Raw genomic sequence first — 19845 nt, 5'->3', positions numbered from 1 at the left:
ATAGGGCACCGAAACTGCTAGGTTCGAAAGAAAAATGAGAACATCATCCACATATAAATTATCTTATGCAACTTCTGTCCAACCTTTGGGGCAGCGATATTAGGGTCCCCACGAATGGCCTCTGAGAGCGGCTCAATCATCAGTGTGAAAGGCAAAGGTGAGAGGGGACAGCCTTGCCGACTGCCCCTACCAATATTAAAATTATCAGACCTTATACCATTAGCCAGAGGATTACTATAAAGATCCCTTACCCATCTAGTAAACCCTTCAACCAGGCCAAACCACTCCAGGGTAATAAAAAAGATAAGGCCTTTCCACCCGGTTAAATGCGTCCAAGGAAACCACCAACCCTTGAACTGACCGTTGCTGGCACACTTGAATCATGTTAAGCAGTCTCCTAATAGTATTAGAACTGTCTTGATAAAGCCCATCTGATGCTTCTTAACAAGAGAGATCAACACCCTTTCCAACCTCAATACTAGAGTCTTCAATGACATTTTAAAATCAGAGTTTAAAAGCAAGATGGGTCTGTAAGAATCAGTCTTCTGGAGTCTTCTCTTTCTTGAGGAAAGGAAAAGATATTAGCCTCTCTCAAGGATAGCAGGAGGCAATCCTGACAATTTGAATAGTTATACATGTCTAGCATCGGTCCTGACAGTATGTTTACAAATTCTTTATAAAATTCACTGGGGAAGCCATCAAGGCCAGGTGCCTTACCACTTTGAAGTTACCTCAGCACCTCCTGTATATCTTGGTCTGTTAATGGAGCACTAAGGAGAGACGCCTGCTCAGCAGACACACCAGGAAGATCCAAATTCCTAAAAAACAACTCCATCTTATCCCATTTGTCCTCACAGCATTCAGATTGATAAAGTTCTGGGTAAAACCTCCAAATTGCCTCATTGATCTTTTTAGCATCGTAAGTAAGAGTCCCATTCCCTTCCCTAATGGAAGCAATAGACTGGGAAACATTCTTGTTCCTGACCAAATATGCCAAGTATTTACCTGGCCTATCACTATGCTCAAACAGCCTCTGCTCCGCAAACGAAGGTTCCTTCCATCCTCTATGCCTAAGCATGGAGTTTAAGGTGGATCGGAGAGCTTTGAGCCGCTGCAGCTTAGTCACTGATGGTCTATTATAATATGCCGTCTCAGCTGCCTTCAGTCGTGCCTCAAGCAGACACTGCTGATTTCCCTTCTGTCACTTATGGCTGGCCGAGTATGAGATAATTATCCCTCTAGAATAGGCCTTAGCAGTCTCCCAAAGAATAGACGGATTACTAGCTGTACCTGAGTTGGTGGCCAAAAAAGCTTCAAATTCCCGAGAGAGGTATTCTACAAACTTGCTGTCCTTGAAGGTGAAGGATCCATTCGCCAGTACTATGAGCCCATTGCATCACACTTAATCTTAACCGTTAAATATACTGCTGCATGATCAAAGATGGCAATATTCCCAATCGAACAGGATACCACCAAATCTAAAAAAGCCATGGGAGTTAGGAAATAATCAATCCTTGTGTGGCATTTATGAGGATTAGAAAAGAGCGTAAAATCTCTGCCTGTGAGGTGTAAACATCTCCAAATGTCTACCAACCCCATTTCCACATATAGATCACCCAACTGCTTAGATTGTGAAGAAAGCTTTGGGAGGCCTTTGGGCATTCTATCCAGCACAGGATCCATAAGGTAATTAAAGTCCCCCCCCTACAATAACATACTGTGATGCCAAGGCCATCAGCTTATATAGTACATCAATCAGAAATTTAAAAGATGCGCTGGAGAACAGTACACATTCAAAATACCATATTCCTCCCCATATATAAGGGCCTTAAGAATAATAAACTGACCATACTTATCTTTAACACAATCTATTAAATTAAATGGGAGACCCTTCCCAACAAGTATTGCCCCTCCTCTGCTCCTAGTACTAAAAGACAAGAAAAACACCCAATCAAACCCACCCTGCTGCAATTGCAAGGGTTCCTTGTCATTAAGATGAGTCTCCTGCAACAGGGCAACATCCACCCTCTCCTTTCTAAGGCTTGACAACACCTTTTTTCTTTTAATTGGTGAATAAATCCCTCTGATATTCCAGGTGCTCCATTTAAGAATGCTGCTAACCATGATCCTTTACAATTACCCTTGACCTGTCGAGAGGAAGAATTCGTCTTGCAACACGCTGAGAAAATTCAAAAGGAGATTCATAGAGCCTATTTACAAAACAAAACAAAAAAAAACTAACTACAAAACACAAAAGGCACTTAAATGGGGGACTCTACCTCCTGTCCACAGAGGGCGCTTACTTTCCCACACACACCTCCATCCCCACTTCCAGCTCGAGCTGCATCCCAAACCCAAGTAATAGAAGAAACCAAACAAAGGACATTGTAAATACAAAGATATAACAAAAACAGTGAGCACTCTGCCCACCCCCAACAATATATCAATACCACTTCAGTTCGGACAGAAAAAAACCCATCAACAACAGCTTCTTTGGGAAAAGAGTGAAAGTACAAGAAATAAAAGCAAGACAAAAAAAAACAGACGCTAATTGTTCATGTCCATAAATACATTATCTTAAAGTATCAAAACGTTTTTGGCTTGCTGCAAGGAATCAAACAACTGCACAGTCTCCTTGTAAGTAATACGAAGCACCGCGCGGTATCTCATCAAATATTGAATACCGAGGTCCTTTAACCTTCGCTTAACACCATCAAATGATTTCCTCTTATAGATCACTGCTACAGAAAAGTCCTGGACAAACATTATCTTAGTTCCCTGATAAGTCAAGGCCTGCAGATCTCTCCCCAACTTTCTAGAAGTTTCCATGACTCTCTGCTTGTCCCCGTAACATTGAAATCATATCAGAATCAGGTGGCTGCACTGACTCTGACCAGATCTGCGCATCGCACCTGGTGAGCTCTGGTCTGTAAACGTTTACCTGGTCCATCTTGGCATCCCAACCAAGAAACTGTGACAACCAGTCTTCAAAAAAAATTGGTTGACTGCTCACCTTCTACTCCAACCGGTAGGCCAATGACCTGGATATTTTTCTCCTACCTCTATTTTCCAGGTCATTGACTTGCTCAGTCAGGGCCCGAACCTGTTTCTCAAGGGCCTGGATTCGACCCACCAAGGATTTGACCTCAGTTTCCGATGCTGTGGTCTGCCACCAAACCTTTTCAACTCACTCCCAAGCCCTTCCAACTCTTTATCAGGATGGCTGAGATGGGCTCCAGTTGATTATGAGTCTCTTCTCTCATCTCCTGGGTCAGCTTTCGGATCGCTCCGAGTTCCTCCATGATGTTCTGCTGTGCAGGCATTTAGTTGCAGTCGAGGACCCACCGATATTTTTGAGTTCCCAAGTGTTGAGACTTGGCCGTTTCCTTCCCCTTAGTCATTGTCACAAGCCCGAAAATGGATTTAAATGGTTGCATTAACATTTAACAATATTTCTTTTCCAAAAAAAACTAAAATGGGGGGGTGAAAAGTATTACTATCCAGGGTTGGGGAGCAGAGCTCAGCAAGGCTGATCTATTCAGATTGCCATCATCTTGAATTCTGCTCCCCCCAGCCCGTTGTTGATGCCCATAGTTTCTGTTGATGGATACTTGTAAATTTAGTGATATCTTACCTTGGTTGCTCTTGCAAACATACTCCACATTTATTGTAATGGGCATGGATTCAACAGTAGAGTTTTCAATAACTGGTGAGATGATGCTGCTCCCAGTTTCTGCTTTTACCGTGGCGGTGGTCATTTGATGATTTCCTAGAAAAGTAGGAAGAGTTACACTCATTGGATGAACATGTGGAGGAAGGATGCAGCTCCATATACTATTCTTTCTGGCTTAAATTCCCGGACGCAAGCTGACTCTGTGTCAATATATGCCAGTCACTGTGTGATACCTAATGTTACATTCCCAAGAAGGACTGAAAGGCTGAAATGTTTAACAACAGAAGGAGATTTATTTTTAAAGTGACCGTCCACCAAATACACAATATTCCTCCCCCTTTACATTGAAAGGTCCTGTAATGAAAAGAAATTCACAATATTTATAATCATATATACAAGAGTCAGGAGGGGTAAGATGTTTCAGAGGACATCAATTCCTGTGCAGTTGTCAGTGCACTGCAGATGTTGTCTTGCCATTCCCTTTTCTCCAGATAACCATTTCTGTTGGCTGACCTGTGCACATTCAAGAGTGGCAATTCTTTTCAGTTTTTATGTTCTGTAGTTATTTGGTAAATCGGTTTACCATCTCATGTACAATGATAGTGAATCTGATTTTAGAAGTTTCTGTTTCATATGCGTACTCTCCTGACTTCTTTGTAGTGACATGATGTAACAGTTGCTAATACTTTGTATGTGTGACTCGTTCTAATTCTTTTGTAATCCTTAAACTAAATAATTGGGCTGAGCAGTTTCACAGCTTGTTACAATCTCTTCTCCAACTATCGCCATCAAGTTCTCAAGTCATTTTGTGATTTCTGCTGTTCATTTCTTTTCACCATCAATGAGAGTTTCGAGCTGAGTTATAATGCATGAAAATTACTTCTCCAGCACTTTTGGAATTGCTTGCAATTCTGGTCTCCTTCCTATCAGAAGGGTGTTGTAAAACTTGAAAGGGTTCAGAAAAGATTTACAAGGATGTTGCCAGGGTTGGAGGTTTTGAGCTGTAGGGAGAGGCTGAATAGGCTGAGGCTGTTTTCCTTGGAGTGTCAGAGGCTGAGGGATGACCTTATAGAGGTTTACAAAATTATGAGGGCATGGATAGGATAAATAGGCAAAATCATCAATGCTTTCATAAAAAGGTCTGCATACAAAAGATCCCCTTTTGCCTGCATTGATTTTTGTAGTCTTTAGCCATTTCATGATTCTAATATTCAAATCATGGACTAGCACTTGCAATGTTGGTGCCTATGTCACAAGTATGCAATCCAGCATCACTTTCATGTGGTTTGGTAGTTAGGTCATGTCCTATAAGATAAAGTGCTTTTCCAGCATGCAGTACTTCTCATTTGTCACTTGAACAAAGAACCAAGTCATCCTTTTTCCAGATAGGATTGACTTTGAGTTATTTTTGAAACCTCACAGTGCAGGATATCATTCCTCTTTTTTCTCCAGCAGTGTCATCCAAAAAATTCATGAAAACTGCTGGGTTTTCTTTCATTTTAAGGGATGTTGTGGTCTGTTGATTTCCTGATTCAGAAGTATATTCTCCCACATCTTATCGTTTCAGATTGCTGATTGACAATTCAACAACAGAACCCACTTTGTACTCGTCACTGGGATGAAGCATCACAGTCTGCGAGCTCCACCATATGGGAGTGTTATGAAGTTGAGGGCGTGTACTGTAACTTTAAGAGAGAGTGAATGCTGTTCTGAACTGAGAGCTTACAAGCATCTGTGTATATAACTAAATGGCAATCCCAGCATGTACTGGACAATTGAAAATATGTAACATTTGGCTGTGAAATGGATACCTGAGTTTTGGTTGCTATTTTGACAACAAGTTGAATTTAATGAATCAGTTTAAATTATGCCCCAGGATACTAAAACCCAATCGAGTTTGAATTTATTGTTTTGCCAACATCGAACCATGAGACAATTCAAAGTTGAGGGGTCTATAAAATGCGAATCTTTTGAAAACTGGTCAGAGAGAGAAACTGCCATTGAGGCAGATAAGCCTAGAGAGCTAACATCTTGCTCTCTAAGGATTTAAGAAACACTCTTTTTCAAAGGTACCTTTTCATATGAAACATACAGTAAAAAGAAGGATGACCAAGGGAGATCCTCAGCCAGAAGAATAAAGACGCAGTTTTGAAATTAAGTTGATGGAATTTTAATAAGTGTCTTATTGGAACAGCATATTGTTATAGAGTCAGAGGCAGGTAGTAAGCAGTTAAGATAAAGAGGAGCTTAGAGTTGTGATAAGTCATTTCTTAATGTTCACTTTTAGAGTTAAAAAACAAATTGATGTTATTTTCCTTAAATAGTGAAATTTGGAAGTTCTTTGTCACTCATAATTTAACAGATTAAGAGGTGAGGCAAGCTTTTCTGAGTGTTTGGGTTTAAGTAATAGAGGAGTGCAGCTCCATGTCGTAACAGTTTGGGGGCTTGGGTCTGAGATTTGGACAGGTTTAGACAGATCCAATCTGACATTTGGACAATTCTGAACAGATTTGGGGTATGAAAGATCTGAGGCGATTTAAACACTTGCTGATAAGTGTCCTGGATCTTTAAATAAAATGTAGGTGAAAACATCTATTTAATTTCGGTTACTTGTGGTTGGTTAAATTAAAAATGAGGGAAATGGCTTTTAACATTGCTAAACAAGTTCTGGGGCTTGAAGATGCTTCCCAAATTTGCCAAGAAGGTTTAGAAAGACAGAGGAAGGACACACTTTTAGAATTAACAAATAGTTTAGAATTCAGTTTAACCAGGGACAAAAGGAAAGCTGAAATTGTAATGGTGTTGGTCAAGCACTTGGGTGAATCAGAGAAACAGCTAAGTGTATTAGAGTTAGAAAAACTCCAATTGAGGCAAATGGAGTTAGAAGATAAAGGAAGGGAATGAAAAGCCATGTTAGTAGAAAGAGCCAGACAGAAGAAAGAGAAAGAGAGAGAGAAACAGAGAGAGGAAAAAGAAAGGGAGAGAATGTTCTTAGCTGAGCAAAAAGAAAGAGAGAAAGAATTTGAACCTCAGAAGTTGAGAATTAATCAGGAAAGTAAAGTTAACAGGATGGAGATGAAGAGGGATGGTAGTGATGTATACAAATATGTTAAAACATTGCCACATTTTGATGAGAAAGACGTCGAGGACTTTTTTATTTCATTTGAAAAATTGGCTAGGCAGATAGAGTGGCCAGAGAATTTGTAGGTAATGCTATTTCAGATTAAGCTGGCATGCAGAGTTAATGAGATATTTGCAGTGCTGTCAGATGTGGTGTCAAGAGATTATGCAGATGTCAAAAAAGCTATTTTGAATGCCAATGAATTGGTACCAGAAGCGTATAGATAGCGGTTCAGAAACATTAAAGAAGGAACCAGGTCAGACTTACATTGAGTTCAAAAGAATTAAACATAGTAATTTTGATAGATGGGTGCAGGCTTTAAAAATAGATAAGATCAATGAGGCTCTAAGAGAGATTATTCTGCTAGAGGAGTTTTAAAATTCACTTCCAGAGATGATAAGAATTCATGTGGATGAATAGAACATTCAAGAAGTGAGACAGGCTGCAGAGATGGCAGATGAATATTCTTTGGTACATAAGGTGAAATTTAGCTTCTGACGGGAATTTCATCTGTGAGGCATAGAAATTGGGAGAAGGGGAAATTCTTCACTACAAAACAATGAGTAGAGCACACTGGTAATAGTTTACCACAGGTGGAAAAGGAAGTGAAAGGCCTCTGGTGCTTCCATTGTAATGGAGTGGGACACACAAAATTACAGTGCCAGTGGTTTAAGAAGGGCACCCTCCTTAAAACTAAAAGTGGGAACCAGTACCTGCTAACCATAATGGATGTGTCTATCAGATTTCCACAGGCAATTCCATTATCAAATATAAATGCAAAAGGGTGGTGGAGGAGTTGGTAGCTTTCTTTACACAGTATAGGCTACCCAGGGATATTCAGTCAGACCAAGTGTCTAATTTTACTGCTAGGCTGTTTAAGGAAGTCATGGATAGCTTAGGTGTATAGGCCTTTAAATCAAGTGCATACTATCCTGAATCCCAGGGAACTTTGGAAAGGTGGCATCGGACCCTGAAGACCATGGTAAGAGTGTACTGTCAGGATTACCCGAATGATTGGGATAAAAGTATCCCATTTGCATTGGTTGCCATTATACCTGCCCCAAATGAATTTACATAGTTTACTCCATTTGAGTTAAATTTCAGACATGAAGTGAGAGGGCCTTTGAATTAATTAAAGAAAAATTGAGAGGACCGAAGTTGGAGATCTCACACCTGAATTATGTATCTGAGGTGAGGGAGATACTGAATCGGGTAGGTGAGTTAGCTAAACAGCACCTGAAAAGAGCATAGCATAGAATGAAGAAAGTGGCAGATGAAACTTCTAAAATTTGACGTTTTCCCACAGGAATGACATATTAATAATGTTACTAATGGTAGGAGATCCCTTCAACGCCAGGTTTAATGGTTCCTATTAAATTGAGAAAAAATTGAGTCAGGTAAGCTATCTGGTAAAGATGCCGAATGAAGGTATCAGGTATATCATGTGACTATGTTGAAACCTTACTACAATAGAGACAGGGAACTGGAAAAACAGGTGGTGTTAGTTACAGCCCCGCAGAGTAAGGAATCAACACCAGTTGCCGTGGAGTCCCTCAAAATACTTTAAATAATAAGAAAGTCCTTGAGAAGTTGGATAAGTTGATGAGCTATCTATCTCAGGACCAAAGAACCAAGTTGAAAGGTTTGTTATACCAGTATGAGGACATATGCAGGAATAAGACAGGGATGTCTAATACTATTGTGTATTAGGTAGAAGTAGGGAATACTGCTCTGATAAAACAATACCCCCTACAGACTTAATCCTCTCAAAACCACATAGATACAGAAGGAAGTGGATGCAATGCTTAATGAAGATATCATTGAATCGAGTCAGAGTGAGTGGAGTTTGCCGATCTTGTGGGTTCCCAAACCTGATGGGACTCAACGATTTTATGTGTACTATTGAAAGGTCACTATCGGAAGGCCGTAACAAAATTGGACTCCTATCCAATACCAAAATTTCAGGACTGAAAAATGTGTTGCTGGAAAAGCGCAGCAGGTCAGGCAGCATCCAAAGAGCAGGAGAATCGACGTTTCGGGCATAAGCCCTTCTTCAGGACTTTCAGGTTTATGCCCGAAGCATCGATTCTCCTACTCCTTGGATGGTGCCTGACCTGCTGCGCTTTTCCAGCAACACATTTTTCAGCTCTGATCTCCAGAATCTGCAGTCCTCACTTTCTCCTACAAGATTTCAAGACTGTATAGAGAAAGTTGGTCAAGCCACTTATATCACAAAGTTGGACTTACTGCATGGTTTTTGGCAGGTACCTTTATCAGAGAAAGCAAAAGATGCTTCTGTGTTTGTTTCCTCAAAAGGCCTTTGGAATGAAGAATACACCTACCACATTCCAAAGACTCAGAAACAGAGTTGTGGTGGGATTAACAAATTGTGCAGCTTATCTGGATGATGTAGTGATCTTTTGCGAGTCATCGAAAGATCACATGGTAGAGTTGTCAGAATCTAATCTAATTATTTACTGTACCTTTAATACTAATCTGAACTGAGAGCTTATAAGCACATGTGTACACCTGTATATAACTAGACGGCAGTCCCAGAGTGTACTGAAAAATTTAAAATGTGTAACTTTGGCTATGAAATGGATACCTGAGTTTTGGTTGCTGTTTTAACAACAATTCAAATTTAACCAATCAGTTTAAATTATGTCCCAGGATACTAAAACCCAACTGAGTTTGAATTTATTGTTTATCAACATCGATCCAATGAGTTGATCCAATATTGTGGGGTATATAAAATGCGACCCTTTTGAAAGTTGGTCAGAGAGAGCATCTGCCATTGAGAAAGATAAGTCTGGAGATCTAACGTCTTGCTCTCCAAGAAATTAGAAAACACTCTCTATCAAAGGTACCTTTTCATATACTCATGCAAAAAAAAAAGATGCCCAGGGAGATCCTTATCCGGAAGACAAAGGTGAAGACAGCAGTTGTGTGGTTTTGAAATTAATTGATGGAATTTTAACAAGTGTATTATTGGAACTGCATATTGTTATAGAATTGGGGGCAGATTAGTAAGCAGTTAATAGAAAGGGGACTGAGAGTTATGAATAGTTGTTGTTTAATGTTCACCTAGAGTCATAGAGTCAGAAAAGATGTACAGCACAGAAAAATACCTTATCGTCCAATTCATCCATGCCGACCAGCTGCCTAACCTAATCTAATCCCATTTTTTAACACTTGGCCCATATCCCTCTGAACCTTTCCTATTCATATACCCATCCAGATGGCTTTTAAATGCTGTAATTGTACCAGCCTCCACTACTTCCTCTGGCAGCTCATTCCATACACACACCACCCTCTGCATGAAAAAGTTGTCCATTAGGTCCCATTTAAACCTTTTCCTTCTTGCTCGGAACCTATGCCCTATAGTTCTGGACCCACTTCAGGAAAAAGACCTTGTCTATTTACCCTATCCATGCCCCTCATGATTTTACAAACCTCTATAAGGTCACTCCTCAGCCTTCGATGCTCCAGGAAAAATAGCCCCAGCCTACTCAACCTCTCCCTGTAGCTCAAACCCTCCAACCCTGGCTACATCCTTGTAAATCTTTACTGAAGCCTTTCAAGTTTCACAACACCCTTCCGATAGGAGAGAGATCAGAATTGCACACAATATTCCAAAAGTAGCCTAACCAATGTACTGTACAGCTTCAACATGGCCTCCCAAATCCTGTACTCAATACTCTGTCCAATAAAAGAAAGCATACCAGATGCCTTCTTCATTATCCTATCTACCTGCGAATCCACTTTAAGGAACTATGAACCTGCACCCCAAGGTCTCTTTGCCAACAGCACTCCCCAGGACCTTATCATTAAGTGTATAAGTCCTGCTCTGATTTGCCTTTTCAAAATTTATCTAAATTTTATAATTTAAACTTCATCTGCCACTCCTCAACACATTGGTCCATCTGATCAAGATCCCATTGTACTTTGAGATAACCATCTTTGCTGTCCACTACATCTCCAATTTTGGTATCATCTGCAAACTAGAGAGTTGCCTATCACAATCGATTGCTTAAAACCCGACATATCCTTCATTACATTAGAGCCACTCTCCATACTATTGGGGAACTTGGCTATTCCCCTGAGAATCCACCATCACCTTCATTTTCCAAAATAGCATACATGTTTGAGATGGGGATAGCCACAAGAGACTCTGGCACTACCTGCCTATCCTCCTACCTTTCCTGGAGTTAACCCATCTACCTGACTGTATCTGTGACTTTTGTACATTCCAATAACTGCCATCCATCACATCCCGAGCTCCTGTAAATCCCTTGTTGCCTCTAACTGACCTTCCAACTGATCCATGCGGTCTGATAGGATTTGCAACCAAAGACACTTTCTGCAGATATAGTCATCAGTTACATAGAAACTCTCCCTAAACTCCCACAACTAACAGGAAGGGCACATCACTATACTAATGGCCATCCTTGCTCCTTCACAATCTACAGACGTTTTAGAGTGAAAAAATAAATTGGTTATATTTTCTTTAAATAGTGGAATTTAGGAGCTCTCTGTCACTCATATTTTAACACATTACGAGGGGAAGCTAGCTTTTCTGCATGTTTGGGTGTAAGTAACAGAGGGGTTCACCTCCGTGTCATAACAGGAACATAAGGCTTCGTAAGCTCACAGCGAAAAGTGGTGGTGCTAACTTCATCAGCTTCCTTGTTCTAAAGCAGTTGTTTGAAAAGGACCAGAAAGGCATTAACTTTCAAAGAAATACTGATTAGTTGATCTCAAATGTTGCAAGTGCCTTTTCCACTATCTTCTGGTTTAAGTTTTTGAATAATACTCACTGACAGATACTTTTTGATTAATTTCATATTTGGTACTACGCTGAAGTAGAGTGGATCCTTCTGTTCATTGTACTGCTTTATCTGATCTGCTAGCTTCACAATGTAGGATGTCAGTATCATCCTGTTGAGCTTATTTATCCTTAAGCTTAGTTTGAAAGTCACAGGCAAAGCTGCAACTGCCAGGTGAGCTCTTCACTGTGCATTACCAATGTCACAGGTGCAGTGGGCATTGTCGATCTTTTTTAACAGATCAATTATAAGGTTCAATAATGTGCCATCCTGGTTCAATTCATACTTTTTGTTTGATTTGAGTTTTGTGTCAACCTTTGGTCTGATTACATAAGACACTTATTTAGCCTTGAAACACTTTGTTTGATTCCCTCATCCTTGATTTTCAACTTGACTGATCTTTTCCATGCTTCCCAGATTCCTGTGGAAAACAACAGCACACTTCTTTAGAGTTTGTGATAGGTCTGTCGTAGAATCTGACAAGCAATTTACTTCAGTCCAGTTGAGATCGATCGTCTACAACCACCTTCTTCCTAATAAAACTGGAAAATTTTCTTTGACAACGTGGAAGGAAATGTCAGACTGACTGTATAACTGCACATTCATCTTGATACAATCTGCTAAAAACATTGCTTTACCTGTGTATGTTCTTAGTACAATTTTTGAGGGTTGCAGCGCTACATGACTCAGCTGCTACTGATGCACACTTTCAAGTATCAATGAAACCACCCACTCTAGTGTCCACCTCCATTCTTACCTGTTTGCCATTCAGTAAGGGAGTGATCCAGTATTGGTTGGTGTCATCAGCAATAGCCAGTATGTTGAAGAACAGCTCCTGTCTAGTCTGTGAGTCTAGGATTTTGTACCATGTAGACCTTTCTCGGTTTCCATATTTGTGCTGTGTATTGATCAAGTTTCTTCCTCATACACGCTCATTAAGTGTTATACTTTTTTCTGCAGTTTCTGCATATAACTTCTTGAAACCAAAACAGGTAATTTATAACCTATCATCCCTATTGTAATTTCTTCCTTAATTTTCTGATGACTTGTGTGTATGGATTAGCAAGTAATTCCCAATATTTTTAATGTTTTGCCATTAAAGTTGATTATTGATTTCATTGTAAAAGATTTTGAAAAAGGACTATTTCAAACTGCATGATAAAGGGAACGAATTTTCATTTCAAAATAAATTTTGTACAATGTAAATGTAAATTCAGCTTATTTAATGTTACATCCATGCCATGAAAATTTTAAAAAATCTTTTTAAGAATGGGAAATAGGCAACATGATGGTTCAATGGTTAGCATTGCTGCCTCACAGTGCCAGGAATCCAGGTTTGATTCCAACCTTGGGTGACTGTATAGAGTTTTCTTGTTCTCCTCGTGTCAACTTGGTTTCCTCCAGCTGCTCAGGTGTCATCCCACAGGCCAAAGATGTGCAGATTAGGTGGATCGCCACTAAATTACCCCATGTGTCCAGGATTGCGCAGGCTTGGTGGATTAGCCTTGGCAAATGCAGGGTTGTGGGGATAGGGTGAGGCTGTGGAATGCTCTTTGGAGGGGCAGTGCAGTTTCAATGGGCTGAGTGGCCTCTATCTGTACTGTAGGGATTCTATGACTCTCAAGAAATACCAGAGACTTTAAACAAATATTTTGCACTTGTCTTCATTGCACAATACAGAAATGTTATCCCAAAAAAGTACAAAATCATGGGAGAAAAGTCAGGTGAAACTTTAAAAGTCATTATCACCATATAAGAAGTATGAAGAAAACTAATGGGATTAAATGTGGATAATTTCCTTAAACCTGATAACTTGCATCCTAGGGTATTAGGCTTTAGGAATAGTAGATGCACTGGTGTATTCGTTCAAAATTCCTGAGAGTCTGGACAGGTCTTAGTGGATTTGAAAATCATAAATGTAGCAAACATAAAAGGAGGCAGACAGAAAGCAGGAAAGCATAGCCCCCTCCGCCCACCTCCCCACCCCACCCCCCACCCCGCCTCCCCACCCAGCTAGCCTAATATCTACCATTGCAGAAATGTTGCAATTCATTATTAAGGAATGAGTTGCAGATTAGTTAGGAAATCGTTATACAACCAAGCAGAATCAAGATAGTTTTAAGAAAGGGAAACTGTATTTGCCAAGTTTATTGGACTTCATTGAGGTTGTAACAAGCAGGATGGATAGAGAGAACAGTAGATATGGTGTATTTGGACATACAAGATATTCAGTAAAATGCAACTTAAAAAGTTACTAAGTAAGATACAAGATCAAGGTATTGAGCATGATATAATTGAATAGAGTGTAGTTTGGCTAAATAACAGGAAACTGAGTCATGATAAATGACTCATTTTCAGGATGGCCACTGTTGGTTTCAAAGAGATTAGTACAAGATTCTCAGCTATCTATAATCAATTAAGTAAATTGGATTAAGGGACAGGTTAAATGTATCAAACTTTGCTATTAAACATGAATAGGATAAAAATTTTCAGATAGGGAAGCAAGATGTGAAGAGGACAAACAAGCTGCATTTTTAAATTTGGTTTGGGATGTATGAGTTGGGTCATTTTCTAATATTGCTTTCCCAACTTTGAAAAGTCAGTTGATTCACCTAGTATTTTGAGGTTATTGTGGGCCAGATAAGAAGGAAGCATATGTCAAGTTTAGACAGGATAGATAGCGTGAATCCTTAGAAGAATAGAAAGGCAGTACGGGTATACTTATGAGACAAATCAGGAGGGCGAAAGTGGACATGAGATAGCTTTGGCAAATAGAATTAAGGAGAATCCAAAGGGTTTTTTACAAATACATTAAGGACAAAAAGGTGACTAGGGAGAGAATAGGGCCCCTCAAAGATCAGCAAGGCGGCCTTTGTGTGGAACCGCTGGAGATGGGTCAGATACTAAACGAGTATTTTGCATCAGTATTTACTGTGGAAAAGGTCATGGAAGATATAGAATGTAGGGAAATAGATGGTGACATCTTGAAAAATGTCCAGATTATGGAGGAGGAAGTGCTGGATGTCTTGAAACGCATAAAGTGGATAAATCCCCAGGACCTGATCAGGTATGCCCTAGAACTCTGTGGGAAGCTAGGGAAGTGATTGCTGGGCCCCTTACTGAGATATTTGTGTTATCAATTGTTACAGGTGAGGTGCCAGAAGACTGGAGGTTGGCTAACATGGTGCGACTGTTTAAGAAAGGTGGTAAGGACAAGCCAGAGAACTACAGAACAGTGAGCCTGACGTGGTGGGCAAGTTGTCGGAGGAAATCCTGAGGGACAGGATGTACATATATTTGGAAAGACAAGGACTGATTAAGGATTGTCAACATGGCTTTGTGTGTGGGAAATCATGTCTCACAAACTTGATTGAGTTTTTTGAAGAAGCAACAAAGAGGATTCATGAGGGCAGAGCAGTAGATGTGATCTATATAGATTTCAGTAAGGCGCTCGACAAGGTTCCCCGTGGGAGACCAGTGAGCAGGGCTAAATCTCATGGAATACAGGGAGAACTTGCCATGTGGATACAGAACTGGCTCAAAGGTAGAAGACAGAGGGTGGTGGTAGAGGGTTGTTTTTCAGACTGGAGGTCTGTGATCAGTGGAGTGCCACAAGGATCGGTACTAGGTCCACTACTTTTATATAAATGATTTGAATGTGAAGATAAGAGGCATAATTAGTAAGTTTGCTGATGACACCAAAATAGGAGGTAACAGCAAAGATTACCTCAGATTACAACGAGATCTTGATCAGATGGGCCAATGGGCTGAGAAGTGGCAGATGGAGTTTAATTTAGATAAGTGTGAGGCACTGCATTTTGGGAAAGCAAATCTTAGCAGGACTTATACACTTAATGGTAAGGTCCTAGGGAGTGTTGATGAACAAAGAGACCTTGGAGTGCAGGTTCATAGCTCCTTAAAAGTGAAGTTGCAGTTAGATAGGATAGTGAAGAAGGCGTTTGGTATGCTTTCCTTTATTGGTCAGAATATTGAGTACAGGAGTTGGGAGGTCATGTTGAGGCTGTACAGGACATTGGTTCAACCACTGTTGGAATATTGCATGCAATTCTGGTCTCCTTCCTATCGGAAAGATGTTGTGAAACTTGAAAGGGTTCAGAAAAGATTTACAAGGATGTTGCCAGGGTTGGAGGATTTGAGCTATAGGGAGAAGTTGATTAGACTAGGGCTGTTTTCCCTGGAGCATCGGAAGCTGAGGGGTGACCTTCATAAAATCATGAGGGGCAAGGATAGGATAAATAGACAAAGTCTTCTCCCTGGGAGAGTCCAGAACTAGAGGGCATAGGTTTAGGGTGAGGGAGGAAAGATATAAAAGAGACCTCAGAAGGTGCTGCCAGAGGAAGTGGTGGAGGCTAGTACAATTGCAACATTTAAAAGGCATCTGGATGGGTATATGAATAGGAAGGGTTTGGAGGGATATGGGCCAGGTGCTGGCAGGTGGGACTAGATTGGGTAGGGACATCTCTCGGCATGGACAAGTTGGACCGAAGCATCTGTTTCCATGCTGCACAAATCTATGACTCTATGACTACTGGGGAGCAGCCACCTTCTGAAGTAGGCATTAGGTGGCAATAGAGGTTGGCTGTTGCCAAGGTAGGGTGAATAAAAAGCTCACCTCCATGCTTTGGGTCATTGATTGAGTTCTATTCATAGTTGAAAAATGTGTTGCTGGAAAAGCGCAGCAGGTCAGGCAGCATCAAAGGAGCAGGAGAATCGACGTTTCAGGCATAAGCCCTTCTTCAGGAATCCTGAAGAAGGGCTTATGCCCAAAACGTCGATTCTCCTGCTCTTTGGATGCTGCCTGGCCTGCTGCGCTTTTCCAGCAATACATTTTTCAGCTCTGATCTCCAGAATCTGCAGTCCTCACTTTCTCCTAGTTCTATTCATTGTTGTAAGACACTCGAGCCCTCACCCCTCTCATCCCCTCATAGACTCCAGCCACCTACAGTCGCCATCCATAGCACCTTGTATCCCAGACCCCACCGTCCTCTATTTATATACCAACATATCATTTTGCATTTCACTGTAATACACTTACCCATTGCCATCGTAATAAGCAGATTATCTTCGGTCACCTGTTTGAGAGTTATGGTAACTTGATACAGTTGAACTCTGGAAGACAACCAAGGATCTATGTAAGTTACCTCTGCTATATAAATTTAACTTGAGCATTATTTTAAAATTTAGTCTAGAAAAGCATTGTGCAGTTAATTAATGAAAAGGTTGAAGTGCTGTGCATGAATTTCCAAACCAAAATTGATAAAGCTTCACTTAACAGAGTTGCCAGAAATATTAAAGTCCATGAAATAAAGAGTACCGTGACAGCATGGATAAAATAGTTGGTTAATTGGCAAGAAACCTAGAACAGTGATGAATGAATACTTTTTTGATTGCAGAAAAGCACATTGTGGGGTTCATACGTTGATCTGTGGAATTCTTTACTACAAAGGGCTGTTGAGATTGGGATATTAAGTACATTCAAGCCTGAGATAGACAAAATTTTAATCAGTAAAGGAATCAAGGGTAATTGGGAAAAGGTAAGAAAGAGGAGTCAAGGATTATCAGATTAGCCATGATATCATTGAATGGCAGAAAAGACTCAATGGGCTGAATAGCCTACATCTGCTCTTATGCCTTTTGGACCTCTGCTTTTATTGGCCAAAGTATAGCTCCCTTAGACAATGACATTATGTGGAGCTAGAAAATGGCACAGGAGTTCAATAAATAGTTTGCTCCAGTCTTCAAGGTGAAGAACGTTAATGGGATTCCAAAAATATTAAAGAATCAAGAGACCCAATGTAGGGAGGCAATCATGAGAGTAAAAGTGACAGTGAAAATAATAAAGCTAAAGGCCAATAGTGGCCCTGGTGATTGGATTACATCCAATTCTATGAAAGGAATTAACTTCAGAGGTGGTACTTGCACTAGTAGTAATCTTCCAAGGATGCTTACATTTGAGTAAAGTCCCACTGTAACACACAAATTCAAACATGGAGAGAAAGAAACAGCAGGGAACTATGGGCAAATTAGCCTAACATCTGCTATTTAGAAAATGAGACTGTTATCAAGGGTATATAAGCAGAAATATATAGAGCAGTTAAATAGCTTGGGCTTAAACATGCTGGAGTTCAGAAGAATGAGAATGGATCTGATTGAGGTATATAAAAAGCTAAAGGAGATTGATAAAGTGAACATTGAATAAATGTGGGACAGTCTCAAACAAGAAGTCAGAGAAGAGGTAGGTTCAAAACTGAGATGAGGAGAAACTACTTCTCCCAGTAGGCTGTGAATCTGTGGAAATCACTGCCCCAGAGTGTAGTGAGGGCAGGATCAATTAACAGATTCAAGAAAGAAATACAGAGGAAGCTCAATTATCCGAAGGACACGGGCAGGGAGTATTTCATTTGGTTAATTACATTCCAAATAATCGAATGCCGGATAATATAGTTTAGCCAAGAATCAGAACCTTGCAATCTTGCCGGATAATCCAATATTTGGATAATTGAATGTCAGATAATTGAGGTTCCTCTGTAGATATGTTTCTGATGAAATGCAGGATAAAGGGCCAAGGGGCGCAGGCAGCAATGTGGAGTTGAGACCAGGATAAGATCAGTCATGATCATGTTAAATGGTGGCGTGGGCTCAAAGGATTGAATTGCCCACTCGCACTGGAATTCCTATGTTCCTATTCAATCAAACAATGTCAGGAAGACTTCATGAAAGGGAAATTATATCAGACAATTTTACTGGAGTCATTTGAGGAGGTAAAAAAAAGGATAGATAGAGGGGTAGCAGTACATATGTTTAGATTTTGAAAAAGTGTTCACTAAAGTGCCTCACATTAAGCTACTTAATAGGATGAGTCCATTGTGTTTGGAACGATATATTAGCATGAACAGAGGATTGGCTAACTAATAGAAAGTAGAAAATTGGAATAAAAGGGACATTTTTGAGATGGTAACATGTAACTGGTGGAGGGCCACAGTATTGGGGACCATAATTATTTACAATATATGTTAATGATTTGAATGAGTAAAGTGAATGAACTATTGCCACGTTGGGAATAGTATAAAAATAGGTGGGAAGGCAAGTGGGAAAATGACACAAAGAGGACATAGAGGGATATAGACAGCTGAAGTGAATGTGCAAGAACTTGATAGAGGGTACATGATGTGGGAAATATGAGATTATATACATTGGCAGAAGAATAAAGAGCTGAATATTATTTAAATAGGGAAAGACTGCAGAAATCTGCAGCACAGAGGGATTTGGGTATGCTCATGTATGAATCACAAAAGGCTATTTTCGCTGACATCAATGCATGCTACATACTGCTTTAAATCGCACATTTGCAAATTTCTGGGTGAGAATGTGGTGGGGGAGTGGAGATCAGGACTGGGAATGGTGACAAGTTTGGGACTAAGGGTGTGAGGGAGAAGAGATCGGGAGTAGATGTGGTAGGGATCTGGGTCAGGAGAGAACCAGATGGGAAGTTGGAGAGTGGGAAAGAGAGCTGTGCAGAGTGTGGAAGTGAGAGAGGGGGTTAAGGGCACCTGGCTCTTTTGCCCTTCTTTCGCCTCTTCCCCCCTCCCGGTTTTCCTTGTCAACATCACCCTTGACATCCAGGCACTCTTCCCTATTTGCTCCATGGGTTCCCACCCCATGTCCGGCATCCCTCGTCACTCTCCCACCATGAAAGCCCAGCTCAAAATCTTACGGGCTTCCCTGCTCATGCACAGTGTTGCATTTTTGTGTGACTTCACACATAAAATTTACATGATGATGTCTGTGTTTGGATGCTCCAATGAACATGGAACATAGTTGCCCTCAGTCATTAGTGCCAGCCATCATTAAATGTTAGCATCTAAGTTTTGCAAATAATAGGGAAGGCAAATAAAATATTGGCCTTTATTTTAAAGGAAGTTGACTATAAAATGGGGAAGTCTTACTAAAACTATACATTAGTCTACAGCTGGAATATTGTGAAAAGTTTTGGTTCCTTTATCTAAGGAAGATAGACTGGCATTGAGGGCAGTGCAGCGGAGGTTCACGAGGTTGATTCCAGATACGGATGAGACTTTCTTATAAGGACATTTTCAGCAAGTTGAGCTTGTATTGACTAGAGTTTAAAACAATGTGAGGCAACGTTATTCAAACATTTAAGATTCTTAGGCTGACAGGGTAGATGAGAAGAGGTTTCCTCCCCT

The 19845-nt window shown here is 40.4% G+C and overlaps 1 protein-coding gene across 4 annotated transcripts in view; it reads right to left on the bottom strand.

Annotated features, from left to right (window-relative positions):
- The window catches only part of LOC140479095 (NACHT, LRR and PYD domains-containing protein 3-like), an 84648-nt gene that overhangs the window by 38310 nt on the left and 26493 nt on the right, over positions 1–19845 (bottom strand). For all 4 annotated transcript variants that reach the window (XM_072572963.1, XM_072572961.1, XM_072572960.1 and 1 more), the window contains exons 3-4: positions 16677–16750; positions 3635–3769 (exon numbers count right to left, since the gene is read on the bottom strand). In XM_072572963.1, the coding sequence (XP_072429064.1) occupies positions 3635–3769; positions 16677–16686 (145 nt within the window). In that variant the 5' untranslated portion in view covers positions 16687–16750. The remainder of the gene's footprint in view (positions 1–3634; positions 3770–16676; positions 16751–19845) is intronic.

The sequence above is a fragment of the Chiloscyllium punctatum genome, chromosome 6 (genome assembly GCF_047496795.1).
Source record: "Chiloscyllium punctatum isolate Juve2018m chromosome 6, sChiPun1.3, whole genome shotgun sequence".
NCBI lineage: Eukaryota > Metazoa > Chordata > Chondrichthyes > Orectolobiformes > Hemiscylliidae > Chiloscyllium > Chiloscyllium punctatum.
Note: the sequence above shows the minus strand (reverse complement) of the source record. Positions and strands in the feature narration are given on the sequence as shown.